Source organism: Pelobates fuscus, chromosome 2, assembly GCF_036172605.1.
Source record: "Pelobates fuscus isolate aPelFus1 chromosome 2, aPelFus1.pri, whole genome shotgun sequence".
NCBI lineage: Eukaryota > Metazoa > Chordata > Amphibia > Anura > Pelobatidae > Pelobates > Pelobates fuscus.
This window is the reverse complement of record NC_086318.1, coordinates 136,704,777-136,726,888: the sequence shown is the minus strand read 5'-3', so window position 1 is coordinate 136,726,888 and position 22,112 is coordinate 136,704,777. Positions and strand designations below refer to the sequence as shown.

The 22,112-nt window shown below is 40.7% G+C and overlaps 2 protein-coding genes across 2 annotated transcripts; one reads left to right on the top strand and one right to left on the bottom strand.

The window, feature by feature from the left end:
* Window positions 1–13,514: 13,514 nt before the first annotated feature.
* On the bottom strand, window positions 13,515–14,763 carry NCBP2AS2 (NCBP2 antisense 2 (head to head)). The gene is made up of 2 exons (XM_063441065.1): window positions 14,684–14,763; window positions 13,515–14,602 (listed from the first exon to the last, which is right to left on the bottom strand). The coding sequence occupies exon 2, from the start codon at window positions 14,537–14,539 to the stop codon at window positions 14,225–14,227; it is 315 nt and encodes a 104-aa protein (XP_063297135.1). The 5' UTR covers window positions 14,540–14,602; window positions 14,684–14,763; the 3' UTR covers window positions 13,515–14,224.
* A 75-nt stretch (window positions 14,764–14,838) lies between these two features.
* Window positions 14,839–21,378, top strand: NCBP2 (nuclear cap binding protein subunit 2). Its single transcript, XM_063441064.1, has 4 exons — window positions 14,839–14,986; window positions 17,123–17,304; window positions 20,176–20,314; window positions 20,795–21,378. Exons 1-4 carry the CDS (start codon window positions 14,918–14,920, stop codon window positions 20,864–20,866), a joined length of 462 nt encoding a protein of 153 aa, XP_063297134.1. The 5' UTR covers window positions 14,839–14,917; the 3' UTR covers window positions 20,867–21,378.
* The last annotated feature ends 734 nt before the right edge of the window (window positions 21,379–22,112 follow it).

The following is a 22,112-nucleotide window of genomic DNA, read 5'->3' as shown; positions in this document are numbered from 1 at the left end:
TCCCACGGCGTTCAGCACAGCACGGGTCCTCACTTTACGGTTTCCTTTTGTTTTGCACGGTTATTTCGTTACCTTATACTCACCTAGCTGTTCATGTAAAATCTGTTGTTTAAAAGCTGTTTTGGTTAAAATCTGTTGGGTTAAAAATCTGTACGGTTAAAACTACAAACGAAATACAATTTTTCGCCTACACACTGAACCCTACCGGTTCTTTTGGTGTACTACTGGCTTCTCAGACATTATTGCATTTCATGTACAAACCAATGAACCACTGCATTTTTGCCTACACACTGACCCCTACCGGTCATTCGGTGTACTACAGGCAACTCAGACATTATTGCATTTATCAGTCTTCAAGAAGCGGTATCCCTGTACCCTGTATTATTGTATCAGGTAAGTAGGTTTACCAGTTCTCTTTTTCCCTCGAGGCCTCATTCAGCCTCCACGGCCTCATTCAGCCTCCCCACCTCCCAAAGTGGGTTCTAAACTTCCAACAGGCCAGTTCTGAGATTCCTCACGGCGTTTAAAAACATCAATCACACAAACCTACACCACCTTGCTACTACTTATACTTTTCTTCAAACAGAGCTCCAAGAAGATGTACCCAGTATCCTGCATTCCGGTAACAGGTAAGATGGTTTACCATTTTAAGTTTTCCCTTGAGGCCTCATTCAGCCTCCACGGCCTCATACAACCCCCCACCTCCCAAAGTGGGCTCTGCACTTCAAAACGTACCTGGGCTAATATTTCTCACAAAATGTCAACAACAATATCTTAATCATAATCCACCATATTACTACTATATTTATCGGTACATGTTTTGTCATTTATATCTACATATCATTACTTAGACACCAAGTCCTACGCCATCAACAACCTACAGTCTACCTGGTTCCCTGCATTGCAGTATCAGGTATTGGTAATCTTACTCACTACGATTACGTTTCTCCTTAAGGCCCCACTTTGCCTTCGTATCATTCAAAAAAATTCACATTTATGGGAACCCTGGGGCTTGTCTCTAATTTACGGACCAACGTTCAGGTCCCTCAGCTTACCCACGTTCGTACGTTACAGTATCTCTGATACACACCTTCTCATACATTCTACATTTTTACCCACTAGCATCTTTTTCCCACTAAGGTTTCCCGGACCGGGCCCGTTCCCTGCAGAAGCAAGAATATACTGTAATCTTCTGGCACATTGCTTAAATAAAGAGGACAAACACTCAAGGTTAAGAATCTACATACGTTGAGGCGTCATGACGTGTGGGCGTGAGTGCGTGCGTTCGCCGTGATGACGGAGTAGGAGGGGAGCCCGCCATGCCCGCCATGCCTCGCCGAGGTAGCCGCGCCTGAAACTCTCCCGCGCTGTGCAAGAGATCGATCATACAACCTGTTTATTTTCCCCTCAAGGAGTGTCCCCATGCTGGCCTTTGGTGTCGGAACGGAAGCAGAACCGAACAACAGTGCCAACGATAACCGCCGAAAACTGTGTGTCAACAGCCGCAGCTCAAGACTCGGAGTGCTGTCTCTCTAAAACATACTTCGCTTTGTGTCCACTTGGTTGACGTTTTGAATCCCTGCTGGAAGTGTACTATGTATCCCTATTGTACATACGCTGGGAATAATACGGTGAAGTAGAACTTTATATACTTGAAACCTTTAAAAAAATTTCTGCACTCCGTAGCAGCGAGTACAAACGCATACCTTAATTGCCTGATATTGAGTGTAAACTCAAAAGTGCTGACATTTATACCCTGAACTCTCTATACTCTGAGCTTAATCCAGCTCAATAAGTAAAAAAGGCAAAAGGAAAAATACGGGAAAAAACAAAACAAAAAAAAAACAAGAGAGACACGATATCGCTATAAGCACACAGGTTTTGTATTTGTTTTTTTTTTTTTTGTTTTTTTTTTCTTTCTGGCTATGGCTGAGGCACCAATTACCGTGCAATAAGGGGCAAAGGCTGAAAGAACCTTGATCACAGTATAGATATCAGGCAAATTCGACAATACATTTAAAAAAAAAGAAAGGACGAGAGGAGGGGAGCAGTGCTGGAAAAGGGGGGGAAAGGAAAAAAAAAAGAAAAAAAAAAATTCACAGAAGGTTGTAGGTAGCAGGGAGAAAGAGAAAGTAAAAGACAAGCAAAAGAAAAACTAAAAGAAAACGGAAAAGACTTAAGGAAGATCTAAGCAAGTCGGACCAAAGACTGAATAAAGATTGATTGGTGGGCTTGTTCTCTCCATAAGCTGTGAATTGCTATAACATGGCTACGAAAAAAACACATGAAACCAAACTCTCTTCTAGGAAAGACAAAAAAGACCTCTCCCAAGACAAATCTCAGGATAAATCACTTACAACATATTTTTCCCCCCAGCAACATAAGAACTCCAAACATAGATTAAATGAGATGGATGTGACCTTGGAAACTTTGGATCCAGGACCAATAAGTAATCCTGATAAAGAGTTAATAACCATTTCCTTGCTCCAAACTAGTTTTAAGACCAACCTGGATGAGTTCAAAGCAGAATTGGCTTCAACCGCCGCAGAAATCAAACTGGATATTAAAACTGAAATAAAAGTTCTCGCTGCAAAAATGGAAACTTTTGAAGACCATCTCAAACAACTAGACTCCCAAGTAAAAAATTTAACAGAAGATCACGATAAAACTCAGCGGGACATTCTAAATCTTCAAAACAAATTATCTGATTTAGAAGATCGCTCTAGACGGAAAAATCTACGCTTTAGAGATATTCCAGAAAAAGGCAGTCAAGAGGATGTTAAGCAATCCGTGACGGAGTACTTAATCATATTGGGTGTCCCCTTTAAATCTCCAGATTTGATAATAGAAAGATGCCATAGGACATTCAAACCACAAGCTATTCAAAATGATTCTCCTCGAGACATTATAGCATGTTTTTTTTCATTTGACTTCAAAGAAACCATCCTGAAACTCGCAAGAACCAACCCAGTCTCTGAAGGTCCTTTTCAGAAAGTCAAAGTATTTCAGGACTTATCCTTCGAAACTAGAACAAAACGAAAAACATTCAGCTTTGCCACTCGATCTCTGAGAAGCCACAATATAAAATACAAGTGGCTTTTCCCTCTAAAACTCAGCCTTTCCTTTGAAGGCAAGAGAGAAATATTTGAGACCAATGCATCTCTAATAGATTGGCTCAAAAACAATAAATTATTGCTGTAGATTTATAATCGTATAATATAGGGGGAAAAACGCCCTTAAGGGTGGTCAGAAAGTGGAATAAGAGAAATGTGATGAGAGAGAGAGAGGGAGGGGAGGGTATTTGAAAATTATATTAATTAAGGCAAATTTTTTTTTTTTTTTTTTAACAATTTAACATAGGAAAAAGCAACATTCACTTGTTTTCATTGGGTCTCTATAATTATACTAATTATCTTACTCTTTGAAAATGTAGACACTGCCTGGGTGTCCCCCACTAGATGGATATCCATGTGTAAATAACTCCAATATTATTCTACATGTACTAAAGTAAATCTTATTTGATTTAATTAATATGTCAAAAAAGGGGGTAACAAAAAGCAAAAAAAAAAGACAGGTAATGCTGTTCTCAATGCCCTAGGCGGTGGTATATAATATATTATATATTTGTGAATGTATATACAAATGTAACGTATTATATAGCAATTGCAAGAACAAATTAGATATATATTATAGGCATTAAGATTAAGGTATTGATAGACAAAAGAATGCTCTGCCTTTTTTTTTTTTTTTTTCTTGACAATTTGTCCCTATTCTATATTCGTGGGTAAAACCACCCGGAAGGGGGAAGGAAGAGAAAAGGGGAAGAAAAAGGGAAAGAAAAGGGGGAAATAACATAGGATATCACTTTTTGCGCTCACATATTGCATAATGTATTAAAAATATAAAATAGTCACCATAGGTATCCTATAGGTGTTGTATTATAAGAAGGATACCCATGTCTAAGTAAATTCACTATCACTTTATAGGTCTTATGTAAAACTGCTGCTAATCAATTAACACTTTAAAAGCTAACATTAGGGAGTTGTCCCAAGTGAGATAATTCACCACAAATTCACCAATTTTTTTCACAAGCTTAAGTCACTAGCAATTAACGTTTACACACAAAATATTCTTATTGTGTGCACTATGTATAAATAATGATAGACTAATTAAGATATTTATAAATTAAATAAAAATTTGGGGATTTATTTTTTTTTTTTTCTCTTTCCCTCTCATTGTCTCTCTTCCCCTGCTATATAATGGGAGAGAAGCAGCACAACAGAGGGAGGGCAATTCAGGGGCGGGTTTCTAACTCAGGCATGGTTCAGGGTTCCCCTCTTGTGTAGCTATGCTACTCGATTTTCATTGTACCTATATGGCTTTCAATGACTACAATAGCATTAGGTTTTTACCTAAATGGTTGAATGTAGATGGGGGGCTTATTCAGTGCCCTCCATCAGACGGTATACATGTTGGGTGTCGCATTCCTTTTTTTTATTTAAATGATAGCGTGCCAAGCTATCTTTGGTTTTGTTTTTTTCAGGAAGTCAAAAAATATTGTCTATATGTATTTCTATGTTGAACTTTTTATCCCTGAATGTCCAGGGGCTTAATACAAATAAGAAAAGGCACAGACTGTATGATTCGTTGATGAAACTAAACATACAGGTAGCGTTTCTACAAGAAACGCACTGGCTAAAAGACACTAAACAAACTTGGGGTGGAGAAAATTTTGCAACGGTGATTCAGGCCTCACTAACAGAAAAAAAAAAAGAGGTGTGGCAATTATATTCAGAAAAGATATTAACTTGGATATTCTCCATATTGAATTGGATTTAGAAGCGAGGTTCATTATTCTATTATGTAAGATTGAAGATAGAGTTTTTACTCTGGTTAATGTTTATCTACCTAATGTCGATCCAATGACCAAATTTTCCCTGATAATGGATAAAGTCGATAAAATCTGCAGGGGACATTTGATCATTGCCGGGGACTTTAACTGTGTTAGTGATCCAGTTATGGATAGAACTTTTTTATCTTCCTTATCAAACAACAAAGGAGCTATCAAACAAGCAAAAAAATTGAATAATATTTGTAAACAATATAATCTATACGATATGTGGAGACTATTACACCCTTCTGAAAAAGATTTTTCCCATCTATCCGGGGTATATGGTACTTACTCCCGGATAGATTTTTGCTTAACAAATGCCAACACCATTCCGCTCTTTAACCATATTAATCTAAGGGAAAACACTTGGTCAGATCACAGTTTCGTCCTATTTGATCTTGGGGATTCTCCCCCTCTACATCGTAATACTTGGAGACTAAATGATAACATTTTAAAAGACCCTAGTAATAGGGAGGACCTTACCAAATTATTGAAATATTTTTGGGCAGAAAACGACCCGGGAGATACCTCTCCGTTAATAAATTGGTGCACTCATAAATCGGTAATGAGGGGCTATCTAATTAAAATAGACCACTTTCTTAAGAAAAAGAACGGCACAATACTGCCTGACTTATATATCGAATTCTACTCATGTTCTAAAAAGAATAAATTAAAATCTTCTCCGGAGTTGAGAACCCAATTAAAAGTTTTACAAACTCAAATTAACTTAAAAGAAGAGGAAAAAATTAAGCAAAATATATATAAACTAAAATTAAATCATTATGTCTCGGGTAATAGAGCGAGTAAAGGTTTAACTAGGAGATTACGCAATCAACAAGCAAAAAACAGGGTAGAAAAGCTGGTGGTTGACCATATTGTATACTCCACTCCATCTGAGATTGGACAAAAGTTTAACCAGTTTTACCAAGACCTTTACAATCTAAGGCTATCCCCAGAAACCAAAGACATCAAGGAATATTTATTAAATTCCCAATTGCCGAGAATTTCTTCCCAGGATTTGACCAATTTAAATAGAAAGATTTCAACCGAAGAAGTACAATTTCAAATTGAGAGATTAGCTACAAATAAAACCCCTGGTCCTGATGGTTTTTCAAACTTATATTACAAATATATGAAATCCTATCTTTTAAAACCTCTTATGGAAATGTTTAATCAACTCGCAGAAAATGAGGCCATACCTAAGGAATTATTACAATCAAATATCGTCCCAATTTTAAAATCTGGAAAAGATAGTAGGGACCCAAGAAACTACAGACCGATCGCATTAATCAATGTAGATATGAAAATATATTCCGCCATTATTGCTGAGAGATTGAAAACGGTCATTACAAAACTGATCCACCCAGATCAAATAGGGTTCATCCCCGGAAGATGGGCATCAAATAATACTCGAAAGCTTATAGATATTATCGGTTCAGCAAAAGACCATAAGGAGCCCCTCCTGGCCCTGGCCCTGGACGCAGAAAAAGCGTTTGACAGGGTCGGGTGGGACTACCTTAGAGAACTCCTTAAGGCATACGGCTTTAAAGGTTGGATATATACTGCAATTATGGTACTGTACTCTTCCCCCTCGGCCAGAACTGTAGGTCCCAATATTACTTCGTCCTGGTTCGATCTTAAAAACGGAACAAGACAGGGGTGTCCCCTGTCACCGATTTTATATATTCTTTCTCTCGAACCTTTCGCGGTTAACATTAGAAACAACCATTTAATTAAGGGGGTCCCCACTAAAACTCAGGAGATAAAGATTGCACTATACGCTGACGATGCCTTGGTTATTCTCATATCTCCGGAGGAATCATTAGCCGCACTCATGAAAGAAATAGATACATTTTCTAATATTTCTAATTTCAAGTTAAATGTATCTAAATCCACAGCTTTAACCATCAATTTATCTTCGACACAGGTTGAAAGACTATCCCAAAAATACCAATTTATTTGGACTGACACAGAAATTAATTATCTGGGTCTTAGTTTTCCAGCAAATGCCTCTCATATAATGGAGAGGAATGTAATGCACTTAATGAAAGATATGAATCAAAATTTAAAAAAATGGAAAAACCTCGAGACCTTATGGACAGGTAGAATCAATATTATTAATTCCTATATTTTACCGAAATGGCTGTATCTGTTTTCAATGGTCCCTCTCAAAATCCCTAAAGGCTGGCTTTTAATGATCCAATCGGCTATCAATAAATTCATCTGGAATAATAAAAAGCCTAGAATAAGTCAAAAAAATATCTCAAGAAAACTGTCCCAGTTTCCCAAATATCATAAATCTTTATTATGCGAACATTATACGACATATTTACATTTTACAAGAACCACAATTTTTTACTGAACCCTGGTATAAAATGGAATCCGAAGCTATACACGCTTCTAGCCTTTATTCCTATATCTGGTCAGATACTGGTAAGCTCTCGAGAGTGCTACCGTACTCCCCAATATCGCTGGCCCACACTTTGGAAATATGGACAGAAATTAAGAAAATCTTGGGTTTAACCAATCGAATCCTTAGAACCTGCAAATTAAATATATTAGAAGCTAATGTAGAAGATTTATCATTGAGACACTGGCCTAATAAGGACACTTTAACCATAGCGGATATTATGCAGGGTGATAATATTTTACCCTTTCAACAGTTAGTAGATAATTTGCATATTCCATCTAAAGAAATATTTACTTACTTTCGTATCAAACACTATATTCAGAAACATGTTGTTCAATCTACATTTCCATGCGCTAAAGAGCTGCAAACTCTATTCTCTTTTCAAACTGTACCCAAGATTATCTCGGTTGCCAACTCGCTACTTAAAGGCTTAGATCCCTTCCCGCATAGACTGGTTAAAACATGGGAAAAGGAACTTAATCTAGTGATCTCCCCAAACGACTGGTTTTCCTCCTTAATTTGGGTAAACAAATTTGTTCATGGATTGAACCTGACTGAGTGCCACTTTAAGCTTTTATATAGGTGGTATTATACTCCAACAAGGTTGGCTAAAATGTACACTTCTCAAGACTCAACTTGCTGGAGATGTGGCACCTATTCAGGCACATATATTCATATTTGGTGGTATTGCCCAGCACTTAAGCCATTATGGGCCTGGACCTTCAATATCTTTTCGGAAATATCAATGAATGAGGCTTCGTTTAATGATACAAACAAAAATCCAGCCTCGGCCCTCCTTCATCTGAATTGGCCTTTCAAATCAAGTAAATACAGATGTTTAGCTACTCACTGCTTTATTGCAGCCAAAGTTACCATTGCAAGACAATGGAAATCTTCCGAGCCTTTTCAGAAGGCCTCTCTAATTAAACAAGTTAAACTTCAATTAACAATGGAAAATGATATTCTTAATACCTGGTCACTGGCCTCAAAAAAAAGAGACTGGTATTTACTTTGGTTAAACACCTGTTCCCTACTATATGGCAATTTATAAATTTTTCATGTGACGGGAGAGGGGACGGGGGTCTGACCACTCAGTAGATATACCTCTATGGACAATAGCTTTCTTAGTTTGTGGTTATCTTCTAGGGATATACTCCCTATCATATTTCCACAGACTCTGGGTATATAATATAATAACGACTTCCTCAGTTTTTTTTTTTTTTTTTTTTTTCTTATTGGCATGTTTTCTCTTTGTGTTTGCGTGGGGGATGGCCTGTTGCACCTTAATTAACGCATTTTCTCTATACAGTAGGAACTATTTATATCATTTGGTGTAATATGCAATATGTATGTTTGTAATGTATGTATTTTTCGAATTGTACTGTAATATAAAATATGAAAAAAAATTTTGAATAAAGAAGTATAAAAAAAAAAAAAAAAGAATCTACATACGTTATATCACACCATTCTAAGAGACAAGCCCCATTAGGCTAGAGAACTGGCATTGAGGGTTAGGCGCTGGCCTTAACTATCCTAAGTAATACTACGGTTCCGCATGGTCTACACCCCACCTCAACACGGAGGTTCAGCCACACGACCAAATCATAGTTAGCCACCTCGCTCGCCCTTGTTTAGGGCTACAGTTAGGGCTTCCCATGTCACGGCCACACGTTTTGAATCTCTTACGGTCACCAAGAGGCCGACATCCTGCCACCACGTTCAAGTGGCCACAAAATCCCCTCGGCCCAAATCATAGGTAGAGCCTCTCTCTGCCACTTGGCACTAGCAGGGCCTCACCTGTCACTTGGTACTAGGTAAATTCTTCGCTTTGGCACTAGCTAGCAGGCCAGTTCCCTGAAGGTTTCATCCATACCTCTAAGACACATTAATTATCCAATCATTATTTATTTTTCAGAATGTCACAAGTATCCATCCCGATAATCGGTCTGCTGTTGGACGAAATACCCAGCACGCCAGTCTGGCAAGGATCTCCATAGGAATCCCTCTTCCCTTCTACCCTCAGTTACCTGGGATTCTGGTACATTCTAAAAAAATATCAGCAGAGCTCTGACACAAGGGTATCCTCTCCCCAGCCACTGCCAGTAAGGCAGAACTACACTGGCTCACAACGTCTCAGCCCAATGTTCCCAGGCCTGGTTCTAGTTCACAAGGGCCATCAGCTTACTCCTCAGATTCCAATCAGGAGACCCTAGTCGCTATCCTGGCCAACCTCCAAATGATTAACAGGCTGATACATGGAATCTGCTATAGCCACACCAGGCTGATAAATGGAATCGGCTATAGCCACACCACACTCATTAAGCCCGGCAGGCGCTCATCTCGCGATCTCGGTCATACAGTCTGGCTTACCCCTCATTTCCCTCCCCGTCCCCCACCACCCACTATCACTACTCCATACGTCTCATTGGCCCATCCTGTTCCAATTTCCATGGAGAAAGTAATTCTCGATGGAAAGGACGTTAAACTAACATCACTACTTAACTTCACAAGACTCCCTACAGTACAAAGGCTATATTCTTGGCGACATTTCAGTACTCCAAAGAGTGACACCCATGACTTAACAAAACTTTCCATTCCTCTGTTTATCATTACCTCTCGCATAGAGACAGCTACTTCCACTTCTCACCACCACTTCACCCCACGCACTAGTCAGGGAGGCGTCCAGAGGGACAAGCTGGGCTGACCACTTAATTTCTGGGGAAGGCTCGGGTGCACTATGACTTTAATACCGGGTTATGCTATTTCACTACATGCAGGGTTTTGTACATCTGCTCCAGAACCTACACCTAGTCCACATACGCAGCCCATCTGTCACCTAAGATACGCCCAACTAAGGTTAACTTTGTTATCCTAATATACTATCTGAATTTACACCCAGCTAGGCATCTGGTAGATTCTGGTGCCGGGTTTCGCACAGGGGTTCACACGGGCCTTATCGCCATTCCCACAGGTACACTCGTAGGCCCTAACCTATTATCTGCACCCATTGACCCTCTTACGGTGGACCACCTTCCTTCCACAGCAGGCATACGCTGGGTTCACGCTCGCCTCCTTACGGTCTTCACACTTCTCATCTTGGCGTACCATTCCCATCGATGTAGAAAATCACTATACCCTATAATACGTCTAATCATAGACCTCTTCCGCACCGCACTCTACATCTATTCCCAGCATCAAACTCCCTCATTCCCGCTATGGCGTTCTCACTGCACTACGCAATTCAATCATGCCATACAAGCGATCACTTAACAAGTAGTAAGGCTTGGTTGAGCAAGATGGACTTGTCCAACACCTTTAATCTACTATCTATTCACCCTTCACCATGGCACCTGGCCTACGTTCGGGCGGCCATCCTCGCTAACTATTTTGTGGCTATTTTCTTAGGCTGACTTGGCTGGCAGCAACCTCTCAGTTCTTATTAGTCTGCTTTTACATTCCTGGTGTCCACAACACAGCCGCTTAAGCTCTTTCACGCCCAGTTTAAGGTCTCCCTACGACCTACTACATACCATCCAGGATACATCCTTTTCATGAGATAATCTTGGACTAAGCACACAGTTACACCTCATACAGATACGCACGCTTCACGCAGTTTCACAACTACTCTATCACTCACACCAGGGCTTTGTATATTGTTCCATGTCACAAGTAGAGTTTGCTTGATTCAAGACTTTTTAAACTATTGTACATTTTGCCTTTTCCTCTAAACCTACATATCAAGCATCTTGTTTATACCTCCTATGCTGTCACTCCGTTTTACGTATACAAGGTCAGCCACACACTATCAGTACTAAGCCATTACTTCACGTCTAAACATTCCATTAAGTTAAACTAAATCATGGCTTCCTTCGCTGGTCTCTCTTTTTCGCAGAAGCGCTGCATCAGCGGTTCCAAGCTCTTACAACCCAGTCCACATCACTAGGTGATGGGACCACAGGTAATCCTCAGCTTAGTTACATATATACCTCAATCAGAGTAAAAGCTCCTTACTAGCTTTCAGTACACAAGCTGTATAAACTTGCAATGAAGTGTGTTTTCTTTGAATCCTCTTTTTGCCCTCTTTTTCAGGCCTACTCGTACATTGGTTTCGGCACACCTCAACCAACTATGCTTCTCCTTCTACATTCCATTACGTATTAGATAAATTCCGAGCACAAGTTGGAAGGCCATTTGGCCTGAATTTGTGGGAGGAGTTATGATCCCATATAAACCCTACACCCCCTACTTACCTTTGTTGTGCAAGCTGTTTGTACCCACCCACCTACACCCATCTATATTAACAATTCACCTTTGTGGGCCCTCTTTTACAGGCCTACTCGTACGTTGGTTTCAGCACACCTCAACCAACTATGCTTCTCCTTCTACATTCCATTACGTATTAGAAAAATTCTGAGCACAAATATATATATATTTCTTCTTTGGGTCAGGCTCGCGACACTAATATATGTCCATATTAATGAAAAGTACTAATACGCAATCTGACGTTCTTTATAAAAAATATGCATTTATTCTACTTCAACAGCAAACAATAATATACTTAACAGATGGTATTTCTTAACGACGTTACAGAGAGTCGTCTTTGTATCAGCAACTCAGGACATCAGAAAGGAGAGCAAAATGAATCGTAGAAGGAAGAGAGCGTGGTCCTTTGTCCTCTGCCCTTTATAGCCCAAATTACGTCATAACGTTTAGTTTAGACTCTGGCCATATAAGGAAATTCCCCATCTAAGGACCACCACAATCTCTCTTATACAGCAAATTCCAGAAACCTCGTGGTACAGAATAGCAAGGGGGCAAACCTTTAAGTGTTAAATGGTTTAATGGTAAGAAGGCACCAATGAACTCTGACCACCACAACTACTTATTGGCATGAAGTGGTTTTGGTACCTGGAGTGGTCTATTAACTTGAAAAGCCTTTAATATAGAACAGCAAGATAAAATGTATTTTTAGATAATTCTGTTGACTTCTGTTTACTGTTTGTATATCATTTTTATATGTTTTGTATATAAGTGCTATTTATATATATATATATATATATATATATATATAGTGTGAGGTCACTGGGTAATGCAAGTGTTTTATGAGAAATAGTTCTGTAATTTACAAGTTGACTGCTAACTTTACAATTTCACAAGCATTTGTACTACTTAAGGGACCACTATAGGGTCAGGAACGCAAGCATGTATTCCTGACCTTATAGTGTTTAACCCACCATTTAGGTTGCTTGTTCCCCCACCCCCATAAAAATGTAAAACTCACCTTATTTTCAGTGCTGCGTGGGCTCCGCCCCCTTTATCACATCATCAAAATGGCCGATTTTTATCCAATCCAATGCTATCCTTTTTGGCCAATCAGGACCTTCTCATAGAGATGCATTGAATCAATGCATCTCTCTGAGGAAAATTCAGCGTCTCCATGCAGAACGGCAGGGCTGCTTACTGTGCAGCCCTGAGCCAGAAAGACCCTCCAGTGGCCATCTAAGGAGTGGCCACACGGAGGTGTCCCTAGGGGCAATGCGAACACTGCCTTTAATGTCTGAAGGGAGGTATTATACTCACCAGAACAACTACATTAAGCTGTAGTTGTTCCGGTGACTATCGTGTCCCTTTAAGTTGGACTGGAGTGGCAAAAACTGGGTGATGTTTTAACATGATCTTCAGATTTATTTTGCCTTGCATTTAAACTTCTAGATTGATTGTGTTTCTGGACCTGCCCTAAAGTATGTAGGATTACATATGTTAAAGGCAAGAAGACCATATCGGTCACTATTGATACTGCCGATAATGTGAGAGAGAGCGGTGGCCCAGCACACGCAGGGCCGTCTCAGGGCGCACCGGCTCTGGGGACGCAAGAATCGAGTGACTGACTGGAAGGAAGCGCACAGCTTTTCAAAATGGTAAATGTACAGAATATTGGTAAGTTATCGGCTGTCGGCCTAAAAGTTCACAGACTGTCTGTTTTGGCTCCAAAAAATAATAAATCCAATATCGATCGATTCCTAAGTAAAACTATTCTTAAACCCTTGGGGTAGGGGAGTAAAATGTGGCAGACACCTAAATAGGTAGGGTAACACAAAAAGCATTAGGAATATATATTTGTATTCATAATGCTACAGGGTTTCTTAAATAATTTTATTTATTCATGGATGTGTATGTATTTTGTGTCTAGTGATAGATGAGATATAACTTTTTTATTCCAATTACTTTCAAACTCTTAATTGTCGTTTTCAATCCAGGAAAAGAAGGAGACAGTACAATTACAAGACCAGGAATCCCCTAGCCTTGTCTTATAATACTGGCACCTCCAACCTGGCTTTTATTGATTGTCACATTGATCATCACATTAATATAATGTTTTATTCATTTAGTATTACAATCAGTAAGGCCTTACATATTACTTAAGATAAATGGCATAGTAAAGGTGTCAAGGTCACTCTCCAGACAATGTACCCATGTTGGTTGCCATGGCAGGTCACTCCCCAGACAAAGTCCCCCATGTTGGTGGCCATGGTATGTCATAACCTACACAATGTCCCCCATGTTGGTGGCCATGGCAGGTCACTCTCCAGACAATGTCCCCCATGTTGGTGGCCATGGCAGGTCACTCTCCAGACACTGTCCCCCATGTTGGTGGCCATGGCAGGTCACTCTCCAGACAATGTCCCCCATGTTGGTGGCCATGGCAGGTCACTCTACACACAATGTCCCCCATGTTGGTGGCCATGGCAGGTCACTCTACACACAATGTCCCCCATGTTGGTGGCCATGGCAGGTCACTCTACACACAATGTCCCCCATGTTGGTGGCCATGGCAGGTAACTCTCCAGACACTGTCCCCCATGTTGGTGGCCATGGCAGGTCACTCTCCAGACAATGTCCCCCATGTTGGTGGCCATGGCAGGTCACTTGCTGTCCCCTTTCTTGATCTGCCTCTTGGCCTCCTGCATGCCGTTTCGCAGCTCTCTGATGAAGGAGTTCCGAACTCTCTGTAGCCGGTGTCCCAGCTGCCCTCCTCCCGCCCCTGAGGCCGCCTCCTGGCGGATCTGCCGCACCGTGTCCGAGCGCAGCACCCGCTGGGCCGCCTCCTTGCCGGACAGCTGGGCCTTCATCACCGCAAAGGCCGTGATCTGCGCCGCCCTGCGCACCAGCCGGGACTCGGACAGCTTCTCGATCATCTGCGGGTTATTGAGCAGGTTAAACAGCAGCCGCAGCACCATGGCAACAGCGTCACCTCGCCTAATGTACTAACAATGGGCGTCCTCGAATTCGTGACTCGAATCCTATGGGGGAAGACAGGAGAGAGCGATAAAATACATAGTAAATACATTTATTGTGACATTCCGTCTGTCCGCTGCGCTTACCCGACAGCACTAAACAGCGACCATTTCCGGGCTGGACACAGGCCCCTCCCTTTCCGGATGCAGGATAGCCCTTTCTAAAGATGGCCGCCGGCGGTACAGCTACACCGTGACCCGGATATAGTATTGTTCCTCCAGCTAACGATTGGTTGGTGGTGGCCGGACCCGGAAGTGGTTGTGCTGCTGGAAGCGGTTGCATGTTGGCTGGTGGAAGCGGTTCTCCAGCAGAGCGGAGACATGTCCCTGAGCGCACTTAGAAGCGACTCGTACGTGGAGCTGAGCCAGTACCGGGATCAGCACTTCCGGGTAAGGACCGGGGGGGGGGGGGGGCGGGGCGGAGAGAGGGACCTGGGGGCATGGAGAGTGTGCTATCTGCCCGGCCCGCTCTGTTATTACCGGCATGCTCTGTTATTACCGGCATGCAGTATCTCACAGCACTATGTCTGCCGAGCGCGGCGTGCAGCATGCTGCTTTAAGGGGCATTCAATGTATCGCTGTCCATATTGATGTATTATTATTATTTTTTAATAAGGGGATTCTGTTTATGAATAAAAACTCCTAAACTGTGAATTGCATTGAAGTTCACACGACTCGCTGAGGGATGGATCGACCTATTACCGTTTCCGCCAATTATATTGGGATATCAATATTTCTGATCATCGTTATTAAACGTACTCACCGGGCTGGCTGCCTGCCCGTGATAGGAGTGGGATGTCCTCCTATCAGTAAGAGCACTCACTGTGCGTGCCGGGATAACACTGATCCCAACATGTAATGTGTGACCGTGATTGCGGTTAGCATGAGCAGAATATCAGAATCTGTTATCAGCCAGGAGCCCGTAAGGCAACCCGTAATTAGTCTGAACATTAGCTCTGGGAAAGATGATATCACGAAGAACACAATGTTACCAGGGCAGCATATCACCTTGCTTCTGGAAAACTTTGCTGCCATTTTTGACTAAGGGAGCAGGCAGTTTTTTTTTTCTAATAGATGCAAATCCTGGCAAATTAAGCTAGCTGAAGGTATTGTCAAAGAGTAGAGACATGGCTCTTAATCAGAATGCATTGGTAACTTTACATTTTCGGTATTGCTATAGATAGAGGTATGCATTACTAGGCACTGCCTGTGGATTAACATGTGCAGCACTTTTTCTGTACTGTGTAAGAAAGCTCTTCAGCATACAATATAAAGGTATAATTTACACAGATGTAAAAGATGTATCATGGGAAGTATATCTACTTTTCCTTCCACCCCTCCAAAGGCATTCCAATGAAAGCCAATATGACTTCTGGGGGAGAGGTCTTCTGCAACAACCCTACAAGTGACAGTTATGCTTTAAAGGGTCATAATTAAATGGTATGTAGCATAAGTACTGCACTCTCGGCTCTGAGAAAGTTATAGAACCTCAGTGATTTTTTTTAAGCGCTTCATGCACCGTAACCAATACAGCATACTGTTTTGTTTTTTTGGTGTCAGGTATGCCCTGGCATCCTCCCATGGTAAGTACTCAAACTGTTTGCTTACAGTTTGACAACTTGCATGGCGTGTGCCCGGTGCCAGTAACTGCATTCTGAAAACTGCAGCGCTGAGCTGAAAAACACAGGGCATTGGCAGAGAACAAACTGCTAACTTTTTCAGCCAGTGAGCTTTAGCTTGGCTTGGGGCAGCTAATAGGAGCTTCCTTGTTCCAGAAGAAGATGTGACCAGTGGATCCCATGTTAGTTTTTCTGTTCTCAAATGGCATGACTACTTAACCCGAGTAGACGCCATGCATTCCTGGCATCATAACCACTAAAGCACACTATATGATTATGATGCTTGAAGTGTTTCTTTGAGCCTACTCTTCAGAGTTGTCTGGCAACACTGTTAAATTTGTCCATGTTTCCTTGGAAGTCACTGTATGCAAAAATCTCTACTCAGTAGTAAGCTTATCTGTGTACTGCAGCCCTGCTGAGGCTAAGCGTAGCCTTATAGAGTAGCTCCACTTACCCTATGTGATGAATGGAACTGTGTTTGGAAATTAACTACAGTCGGAGTTTAAAGAATAAGATTATTTTCCTGAGGGGAAAAAATATCCAAAACTGTAAAACGAAAGTTGAAATCCCCATCTCAATTATCCATAGTTCCTGGTTTAATGAATCATCCTGATCAAAGCTTATGCGCTAAACTCCTAAATGATAAATAACTGAAATGAAAACCGCAAATTGTCAGCAGAATAACTGCACTTCAAACCTTTCATTATACTGGCTTTGTGAATTCTCCACAATTCCCTGTTCAGGCACTGGTTTATAGACGTATACATGTTTTAATTTGAGGTATATCTACTAAATAGTGATTTTTATTTGGGAAGTTGAACGTCCCTTTAAAGTTTAATTAATAAAAGACGATTTAACAGAAAAATAAGTTTAAATGAGTTATGTTTGCTTTTTTTTTTTATTTCAGGGAAACAGATCTGATCAGGAGAAACTGTTAAAACTAAGTTGCACATTATATGTGGGAAATCTGTCCTTTTACACCACAGAAGAACAAATCCATGAACTATTCAGCAAAAGTGGTGATGTGAAGAAAATTGTCATGGGTCTTGATAAAGTTAAGAAGACAGCCTGTGGATTCTGTTTTGTGGAGTATCCTTTGTAAAACGAAAGTGTTTTAATATTGTCTTCAATGTAGTTGTAATTCAGTCGTTGTTGTTGTGGTGTTGCGGCACGCACTACTTTAACCCCTTAAGGACCAAACTTCTGGAATAAAAGGGAATCATGACATGTCACACATGTCATGTGTCCTTAAGGGGTTAAGCTGTTAAATATCGACCGAAAAAGACATGGGTGAGGGGAGGTTGTAGACTGGGTTCAGTATCAGCTTGCTCATTCTCCTGCTTGCCCTGAATCCCTTTGGTTGGCTTCGTTCATTTTAACCTGCGATGTTGTGAGAAGATCACAAGTGCACTAGTGTAGTTTCTTTGCTAACCTTTTAAATATATGGGAGAGTGAAGATTTCTCTGTTGTTAAGGCTGGCCTTGCAAGAGTGAGAAGTACCAACACAACTAGTTCACCAGTTTTTGAACTGTCTAAAATACATTTTAAACCAAGGCAATGTTTAAATGTCTAGTTTGATGTAACTAGAGTCACTGAGTACCTGGTACAGTTATCAGAAATCTGCAATTGTAAGTGACCAATTATAATTAGTAGAATAGTCCTGATTTTAGTATGCTAAAAAAAAAAATTGAGCATAAGGCTGCATAGTTTGTATTGGTAGCTTAATACATATAATTCTGTTATGTGTTCTTGTGCATATTTTTCATGGGAAGACCCACTCCCCGCCAGATTAGTGGCAGTGCACAACAGGGTTATCCAGTGTCTTGACAGGAAAAGATAGGCACACTAGAAATTTAAAAGTTAAGCCCCTCTTAACACTCCTCCTCTCATGATATAAAGCCCAAACGAGCACAGTGACCCCCAGTTCTCTACTTGCCTTGGGCAAGGTAGGCACTCACAATTTTTTTTTTGCTTTATATGCCAGGAGCAAGGTAATGCGGCAGAGGGCTCCGCTTTAGCAGGAAAGGCGAACTCAGTGGGGGGCCTGGTTCCTTCCACTAAAGCATTGGAACGCACACTGGACACCTGCGTTCCACAATTTTATCAGTTTTGCTTAGCTCCGTGCCAGATGCTGGAAAGGGCAAAGGTGCATCTGGTTAACATGCTGGGAGTTACTGGCAGTGGAATGCACATCCTGGTTGCATTGCGTTCTACAGGGAGATTGTGGTACGCTATGCACATGTGCAAAGTGATCTCCAATTTAAGGTGTCAATTTCAAGTTTTCAGGACCTTGGAGATTATTTATTGGTTGCAAATACCTGTTTGCCTGGTGCTTTCAGATCTGTTGCAGTGTGCCATTGCCAGCCCTTTGAAAGGTCATTTAGGGTAAGACACTTTGCTTTTATCTTTGTGGTCTCTTTGCAGTTTTTCCCTTAGATTTTCTTTTTTCTCTCTTTTTTTAAAATTTCTTATCTAGACATTTCATATGTCAGTCAAAAGGAAACCATATGTGAAAATCGATGCATTTTTTGTTCTTCTTGCAACCAGCCTATGGCAGATGGATGCATAAAGAAAGTTTGTTGGACCTGTTTCAATAAATCTTCTGAGAAAACTAAAAAAGTTGAGGTATCTTCATTTTATTGTGGTTCCAGAACAGTTTGCAACAAACCTATTTGGATATTAGATCGGCTGCCATTCAAACAGCCCAGTCAGCTGTGCCTCCTGAGCCTGTATTTATATGTCCTTATAAAGGCAAGAAAAGGAAACACATGGAAGTGACTGACTTGTTAATCCTCAGAAGATTTGGCAGTCTTCTCAGACAAAGAATATTATTTTCCAGTTGCGAGTCTGCATAGACTTATCAGGAAAGTACAGCTTTTCTTATGAAAGATAAGGATGAGGAATTTGAGAAGGCACAAATCATTTGCTTTTCATCCCAAATTAAAAGAATTAATGCTGGAATGGAAATATTCATCAAAAAAAGCCAGCATTTTGGTGCTGCCCTGACTGCGCAGAAAAACCGCCGGTGCCGCATTGAAGGAGCCCATCGGGTGACTGCGGTGCTTTAAGAGCGCAACCGGGCCCCAGTGATGATGTCAGAGCTGGGAGGAAGCAGTCACTTCCTCCCAGCCAACAGAGCGCCACGCAGGAGAAGAGGAGGGAGTCAGTGGGAGCTCTGACTCCCATCAGCATGAGGCAGCCACTGGACCCCAGGGAAGTCACTAAATATTTTTAGCAGTTTGTGTGTGTGTGTGATAGAGAATGTCTGTCTGTATCAGTATATCTGGGTGTGTGTGTCTGTATGTGGATCTCTATGTGTGTGTATCTGTTTGTCTACATGTGTGACTGTATGGGTATCAGTTTGTATGTGTATCTGAATGTATGTCATTAAGTGTATCTGTGTATGTGTATCTGTTTTTCTGCATGTGTGTCCCTATGTATCTGTATGTGTGTCACTGTTTTTATCTGTATGAGTGCCATTCTGTGAATGTGCATCTGCGTGTGTCTGTGTTTGCATTTGTAGAAGTGTCATTCTGTGTCTGTGTATGTATCTGTATGTGTTATACAAATAGGGGGGGGGGGTGTCCCAGGGCACTTTTCGCACCGGGGCCCTGTGGTTTCTAGTTACGCCTCTGCCTGAGGTCCATTTGCTCTCCACCTACAGAAACCACATGAAGGAGGTTTGCCCTGTTCAGGAAGAGCTCCAAAAGCAGGGCAAATCAACAAAGAGCAAAGGAGGAATGTTTTATTTATTTATTTTAATTAAAATTGCTGCAGATTACTTGGTTAGCTGTTCGCGTGTGTCATTACCTTCCAGAATGACAGCTCACCTTTCATTTCATTGCAGGTATTTTTAAGCTGCTCCTCTCTGTGTCAGTAAGTTATATAGCTTGGAATAACGAAATTTCAGATGCAGTATGGTATAAGCACAGTATGATTGTTCCTTAACTTTACTCCAAGATACTACACAAGGGGAGATTCTGAGAATGCAATGAGGTATATCAATGGTACACGATTGGATGATCGAATCATTAGGACAGACTGGGATGCAGGTTTTAAGGAAGGAAGACAGTATGGACGAGGAAAATCTGGTGGCCAAGTAAGACATGAACAATGTTATTTTATTTTAAAATTGTTTACCTTCTAAGATTAGTGATGCATCATGGGACTCTACTGGCTTAGTCAGACATTCTATTTAATTTACTATATTGTTCAACTATATTTAGTAATATGATCTACATACTGTAGTGTGATGTGAATGACAACTGGTCTGGAGGGTACAGAAAGGTAGAGAAAGAATGTATGGTGTGGTATGAAATGACAACAAGAGTTGTAATTATGAATGAGATGATTGAATTGTGTGGTCTGCCAATAAACCAGATGCTATAGTGTAACAAATGGTATTTGGAAGATTATGAGCCTGTTCTACTTTTTGCATTAGATGCAAGATGGCCTATGATCACTAAAGGTAACAACTATAAAATTGCAACATTATAATGGTGAACTGCAGTGTGAATTGTTTTCTCTATGCATTGTATCATATGTAATATCTTTAATGATTATTTTTCTTTATTTTAAGGTAAGAGATGAGTATCGCAAAGATTATGATGCTGGAAGAGGAGGTTATGGAAAAGTTGTCCAAACATTTTGAAGAATCTCATCATGGCTTTTGAAAGCAGATATTGTTTTTGAAGGTCTACTGAAGGGAAATATAACCTACCTGAATATCTAGCACATCATAGCCTGATTGGGGGGAGGGGGAGGGAGTGGGTCATCAAATTATTTTCACTGGAATATTTTTTTTTTTTTTTTTTTACAACAAGTCTCAGGCTTGTTCAAGAATAACATTTTGTTACCGGTTTTTATGAACCAGTGCAAGCCAACAATTTTATGTTTGCAAGTTGACTGTCAAGCAAAATGGGATACAAGAAGGATTACTTGGAAATGTGCATGGTTTATCAATGTAAATATAGGAGGGAATCCAAAGTTGGGGTCTAGACTTCTCTTTTGGAATTATTTAGTAATTGGGAATTTTATGTTCTATGGAACTTTTTTTTTTTTTTTATATCAATGTACTGATAAGTATGGCTCAAACAGTACTGTTACGATATATTCAAATGTATTTTTTCGGCTCCCGTCTTTTAGAATAAAATTTAAAACATGCTAATGTGTTTTTGTGTGATAAATGTTAAAGATAAACTATAGTCACCAGAACAACTATAGCTTATTGAATTTGTTCTGGTTAGTAGATTTATTACCTTCAGGCTTTTTGCTGTAAACACGGTCTTTTCAGAGAAAATGCAGTGTTTACATTACAGCCTAGTGATAACTTCACTGGCTACTCATCAGATGGCTTCTAGAGATCCTTCCTGGATCATGGCTGCCTAAAATGCATCCAAACATTCAGTATCTCCTCCCTCTGCATGCAGACACTGAACTTTCCTCAAAGAGATTCATTGATTCAATTCATCTATATGAGGAGATACTGATTGGCCAGGGCTGTGTTTGAATCATGCTGACTCTGCCCCTGATCTGCCTCTTTGTCCGTCTCAGCCAATCCTATGGGGAAGCATTGTGATTGGATCAGGCTACCACTTCTGATGTCAGCAGGCAGTGGGCATGTGAAAGGAAACGGTGACAAAGCAAGCAGCTCCAGACTTGAAAACAAGTAAGATTTTACTATATTTAGGTAGGCAGGAGGGGACCAGGGGAGCTAGGTGGTGGTTTTAACCCTATAGGGTCAGGAATACATGTTTGTGTTCCTGACCCTATAGTGTTCCTTTTAAGAATCAGGTGCGTAACCAGAAGTTGATTGAGTAGGATGCTCCGCTATTAAGTTCCCGCTTAAAGGTGCTTAATATAAGCAATATCAATCCCCAATATCCCCACTTCTCCCA

Bases quoted from the DNA above. Each gene is read 5' to 3' on its own strand.
- NCBP2AS2 (XM_063441065.1), bottom strand. From the start codon at position 14,539: ATGGTGCTGCGGCTGCTGTTTAACCTGCTCAATAACCCGCAGATGATC.
- NCBP2 (XM_063441064.1), top strand. From the start codon at position 14,918: ATGTCCCTGAGCGCACTTAGAAGCGACTCGTACGTGGAGCTGAGCCAG. The intron at 14,987-17,122 runs GTAAGGACCGGG...TTTTTATTTCAG, and splicing joins ACCGGGATCAGCACTTCCGG to GGAAACAGATCTGATCAGGA. The intron at 20,315-20,794 runs GTAAGACATGAA...CTTTATTTTAAG, and splicing joins GAGGAAAATCTGGTGGCCAA to GTAAGAGATGAGTATCGCAA.